At 37.7% G+C, this 6,000-nt stretch overlaps 1 protein-coding gene across 1 annotated transcript in view; it reads right to left on the reverse strand.

The window, feature by feature from the left end:
• Positions 1-5,419, reverse strand: part of LOC136872187 (spatacsin) — a 206,301-nt gene extending 200,882 nt beyond the window's left edge. The window contains exons 1-3 of the mRNA XM_067146023.2: positions 5,379-5,419; positions 5,224-5,330; positions 2,829-3,178 (exon numbers count right to left, since the gene is read on the reverse strand). Of these exons, the coding sequence (XP_067002124.2) occupies positions 2,829-3,178; positions 5,224-5,330; positions 5,379-5,419 (498 nt within the window). The remainder of the gene's footprint in view (positions 1-2,828; positions 3,179-5,223; positions 5,331-5,378) is intronic.
• Positions 5,420-6,000: the final 581 nt, after the last annotated feature.

The following is a 6,000-nucleotide window of genomic DNA, read 5'->3' on the forward strand; positions in this document are numbered from 1 at the left end:
GTTAAGAAAGGTTACAGATCTCTTCACATGTTCATGAGAGTATTTAGGGGTTGTAGTAAGGATGTAAAAAAAGCCGGGCTGAGTGGCCCAGATGGTTGAGGCGCTGCCTTTCTGACCTCAACTTGGCAGGTTCGATCCTGGCTCAGTTCGGTGGTATTTGAAGGTGCTCAAATATGTCAGCCTCGTGTCCATAGATTTACTAGCACTATAAAGAATACCTGCGGGCCAAAATTCCGGCGCCTCAGCGTCTCCAAAAACCGTAAAAGTAGTCAGTGGGACGTAAAGCAAATAAAATTATTATTAAGGATGTAAAGGAGAGGGCATATAAGTCTCTGGTAAGACTGCAGTTAGAGTATGGCTCCAGTGTATGGGACGTTTACCAGGACTACTTGATACAAGAAGTGGAAAAAACTCAAAGGAAAGCAGCCCGATTTGTTCTGGGTGATTTCCAACAAAGGAGTAGTGTTACTAAAATGTTGCAAACTTTGGGTTGGGAAGACTTGGGAATAAGAAGATAAGATGATTGACTATGTGGTATGTTTCAGGCTGTCAGTGGTGAGCTGGCATGGAATGACATAAGTACAAGAATAAGCTTGAGTGGAATTATTAAAAGTAGGAAAGATCATAATATGAGGATAAAGTTAGAATTCAAGAGGACAGTTTGGGGCAAATATTCATTTATAGGATGAGGAGTAAGGGACTGGAATAAATTATCAAGGGAAATGTTCAATAAATTTCCAAGTTTGTTGAAAATATTTTTTTTAAAAAGGAAGGTAAATAATTATAAATAAATGTAAACATGAGGTAAACAACTGATAGGGAATCAGCCACCTGGGCAACTGCCCTAAATGCAGATCAATGATGACTGATTGATTTATTGATTGATTGATTGACATAGAATAAATAATTTTGTAGCTGAAAATGACACAGATTCAATCCACTTGCAACAGTATTCCTGTGAAGTAATTTTCCTGCAACATTACTTATTTTTCAGCGATAGGTCAAACTGGGAATAAGGAGTAATGAAAGAAGAGACAATAACAAACACACAAAAAAAAAGTTACCGTGTTCATACAGATGTGCTCTCTCCTCGTCAACATGCATTTGTTCTAAGCTTTCTAGCTTCATAAGGAGGGTAGCCATCAACTTTCACTGAGGGATCTATCTTGACAGATCTACAGTCTTGATGGTGGAATTGTGGATAGAAATAAACAGAGGAAAAGTGAAGAGATTAAAATATAAAGGTAAATACAGGTGTTAAAAGACTAGCAATACAGAATACAGGACAATCACTGAAGGATACAAGGGTAAATATAGTCATGGAAAGGGACAGGTAAGGTAAGGGGTATTCTGCCCGAAGGCAGGTCCGAACCTCTGCAGAGGGGTGCCTGAGATGGAGTTTACGTACAGTAGAGTGGCCAGATGGAAGGGAACAAACAAGTGACAAATTAAGTCATGCATGAGGTGTTACCCAGAATTTCTGAGACTTTGTATATCACACATGAACAAGTTACTGTACCAAGTTCTGATGTTAGGTGCCTTTTTGTGTATATTTCAATTATTCATCTGCCGCCTTGCATCCTCCTAACTGCATGTGTCTGCAAGTTTTGGTCCTTTTCTTTACACTGTGTTCTTGTGCTGCTGTGAAATTCAGAATGGCTGATATTATGAAGCAAAAAATCTGCACGCAATTTTGCTTTGGGTTCCACAAAACGACACCTAATAATTTTGTGTGGCTATTTCTAACTGAGTGCAGCCCTTGTAAGGCAGACCCTCTGATGAGGGTGGGTGGCATCTGCCATGTGTAGGTAACTGTGTGTTATTGTGGTAGAGGATAGTGTTATGTGTGGTGTGTGAGTTGCAGGGATGTTGGGGACAGCACAAACACCCAGTTTCCGAGCCAAGAAAATTAACCATTTAAGGTTAAAATCTCCAACCCGGCCGGGAATTGAACCTGGGATCCTCTGGATCAGAGGCCAGCACACTAATCATTTAGCCATGGAGTGGACAACCTGTAGCTGAAAACCACTGAATGCTAAAGGAGGCTACTATGGTTTAAGACAAGCAAGAACATTTGAGTGATTTAAACATTAAAAAGAAAGGCCATGAATATGTGGAAAATGGCAAACATTCAGGTCAACAGTCATAATGCACAGCTCCTGAAATGATAAAAAAAGTGTGTGAAGACAGAGAGGACAGAGAATGTATAACATGTGGAACAATGGGGACTGGTTCCTGCACTACAATAATGCTCCTGCATACACCTTGTTCACTGTGAGAAACTTCTTGACAAACAACACAACCACCAATCCGTAACCCCCCTCCTCTTCCCCCCCTTGCCCAATCTGGCCCCCCGAGACTACTATCTCTTCCCTAAAATGAAACTTATACTGGTAGGGCAGAGTTCTGACTCCAATAGAGTGATCTAAGTGTGGAATCACAGGAGGGGCTGAACACACTGAAGCCACAAGACTTCCATAAATGCTTCCAAAAATGGGAAAGTAACTGGAATCGCTGTATTAAAGCCCAGGGTGACTACTTTGAAGGTGATGGTGGAAATCAGGTGTTAATGTTAGTATTCGTGTTTTTAAGAGTAAAATTCTCAGAAATTCAGGATAGCCTCTCATATATAGAAAGATAGGATCACATATCATAATGATCACATTGAATGTTTCTTGTGAGAAGAGAGGAGGACAAATATCAAAGCAAAGAAAGGCAACCTTTAGATCTTTACACACTGCCATCTATACACAGATGGGCTCTCTCATCATTTTCAAGCTAGATATGCTAACAATAAATGGCAAGACAGAAATACAATACCAACAAACCTTATTGACAAGCACATCTCGAGACACATTGCCCAAGAATAACCATAAGCTAGTGTATGAAATAAATGCATCTATGAGACCCAAGAATCCGCCTCCAACAAGTATGGTATGATCTGGGAGTACAGTCTCAGCAATGCATGATCCTGTCAGCATATCATATTGTCGATAAACACCTCCCCTGGTTACACCTTTGTCTGTATACCATACTGACAAGCCTGCAGAGTTAATGTGCAAACTCTGAACAGCATATCCATCAGGAGGACAAGAGACATGTCTTAATGCAGTGCTGTGTTCTTCTGGCTTAGCCAAAGATTTCATCCTGCTTTTGCTATTATCAGCACAAACACCATCTGAAAAGATAAAATGTTCATCTAAATTTGAAAATGACAGAGGATGACCACCTCACCTGTAATGCCCCATTCCCACAAGGACAGAAATAATTCCACTGTTCTATATTGCTGTACAGATGTGAGATATGACAATGCGGAAACTATGACTCAGAAACCCCAGGCGTTTTTTTTACAATGTTGGAAATGACTTTTAAACCTATGATAAAGGAGTGAATTATTCTAGTTTTGAATAATCCTACTCCATGGTACATCATTTCTTCTTGTTCCAGCCTTTATATATCACAAACAAATATGGCAGAAGGTTGCAACAGCCAGGATATTAAGAAGTACATTTCCAATAACTTCTTTGAAAATAAAATTAGTGGGCCAATTGCAGAAACGGTATTTGGATGATAATTTACTGCTAAACAATGTCTAAGTATAGCTGCTGAATTGCAAAGATTTTACTTATCACTTAGACACTGTCTAAAACCAATGTTTAACCGGCCATGTTTAAATGTTGCCGAGAGTGTTTAACCACAAATTTTAGGATTGAATAACAATCAGATGTTATGTACCATGAAACATATGACACGAGAGACAGTCCAGTAACTGTCAACTTGACTACAATTTTTGGCAATCGATATATTTTATTATATTATATTTGGGATAATTTCCCTGGAATTATAGGTCGTATTAAAATAACTTGTCCTGATCATCAGAGGGTTGTCTCATACATCAACGGGAGGGATTCAATGATATTTACTGCCAATTAAGTACACGTAATAGTGACACTACAAAGTAGGTTGTGTGTATATGTTTTTTTTTTCTCTCGGTTAATCGTTGTGCTAATTTAGATAAGCTGTCTGCAACTATGAGATAGGAAAGGCAAGGACTGGGAAGGAAGAGCCATGGGAATAACAACAGCCCAGTATTTTACTGCTGTATAAATGGTGAAACTACGGAAAACAATCTTCAGGGCTGCCAATGGTGCATTTTGAACCTATAATCTCCAGAATGCAAGCTACATCTATATGGTCCATACAACTCATTCAGTTACACAGTAATATAGTTTCATCTTCCCTTCGCAAAAGCTATTTAGATTACACTCACCCGTAACAACACTATAATCTAAGCTACACTTCCTCGTATGGTGGCGTGTCGTCGTAAGGTCATTTTAGTGTAGTTAATATAATGAGATTTCATTTCTACCAAAAGCAGTATCCTTATCTGTGGGCAAGACATGCTCATGCTTAACCATATTTGAGTAAAGTGTAGGAAGACGACAGCTGACTAACATTTGGCGTACACACCGATGAATTTCATTGGTTGCAACAAAAAAGAGTTGCATGAAAAATACTTCTATTTCCATTTTTGAATCAATATTGAAACTTTAAATGACATCTAGCTAAACAATGGCTGAACATTGTTTATGCAATGGAACATCGTACGTAACTTAGACGTTGTTTAGGTAGACGTTGTCTAAGGCTTAAAACTAGTCATCGTTTCTGCAATACGCCCAGTGAGTTAAGAAAACCTGTATTACTGAGAACAAATGTACAACCTAGATTAGGTCAGTAGCAAATAATGATACATAAGACACAGACGTACGAGAAGGTACAAAATGCACACCAAGGGGTATAAAACAGCAATTGCAAGATGGATGATCAAAGAGATCGGTAAAGCAATTTACAAATAGTTTGTTACATTGTTTTAGCATTTCAGCAACACATTACTACCTCCCTTATGAATGAATAGTGGAGAACAAGAATGGACTCTTGGCAGGTTCAGTACAAGTTGAATGAGAAGTACAGTATACAAATAAGATCAGAAAAACAATATAAATCACAGCAAATTAACAAAATATTGCAAATGTCTGTTAAATAGAATTAAATAATCAATTGCTCTGACTCCTGTTTGAAATAGGTCATTATACTAACTGCAGAGCCTCAAGAAAGCAAAGAAATATCAAATATAAATGTGTCCTGATAAGAACGTCAACAATGAATTAAAACAAGTCAAAAAGAAATTAATTAGGATATTAATAAATAATAACAATAACATACCTGACTGATCTTTCAGCATCTTCAAATAGGAATTCCAGTTCGATCTGTATGAAGGTACTCTTTCTTTCTCCACTACTTCAAGAGACCTGAGGGAAATATTATCAACCCTGAAAAAAAAAAAAGGAGGATATTTTATCATTGTCATTCGCACTCACTTCCAACTTCGTGGATGAAAATAATATTTATGCTTTACCATAATCATTATCTTGATTATACATGTATGTACAGTACAGTCCTTTTGTCCTCCACAACAAGTTGTATGAAAGAATGAATGAACAACATTTATACATAAGTAAAATTTTACTGAATTAAGTTGCTGAATGCAGAGTATTTCTTTTCACATAATGGGTTGCCTGCAGACCTACAGGCCAAGCACACACACAGTTTTCTCAACTAAGACTCACTCATTCAATTTTTTTTACTCAAGTATCACCGTTTTAATGTAATAAGATTCAAGTACTAGTTAATCAAGAATAATATTCACACTGTAGTGAAAAGGCATTAATACTTATTCTTTTTAATCACGCTCAGCTATTTAGCGCAGTTGAGTGCTGTTTGATGCTCTCCTATGTGTTAAAATTAGCAAGACAATGTGGCATTACTAGGGTCTTGGCTTCATCTAAAAATGCTATCGCTTCCTTGTGTCAAGCTTCTCCTATTAACCTTAGCCAAGCATTACACGTGTATATCCAGAACTCGTCTGCTCCAGCGAGAGCAAAAGATATTTTTATCCGGAATTTTAAATTACGTGCTTTTGTGATAGTATATTTTAGATTA

The sequence above is a fragment of the Anabrus simplex genome, chromosome 4 (assembly GCF_040414725.1).
Source record: "Anabrus simplex isolate iqAnaSimp1 chromosome 4, ASM4041472v1, whole genome shotgun sequence".
NCBI lineage: Eukaryota > Metazoa > Arthropoda > Insecta > Orthoptera > Tettigoniidae > Anabrus > Anabrus simplex.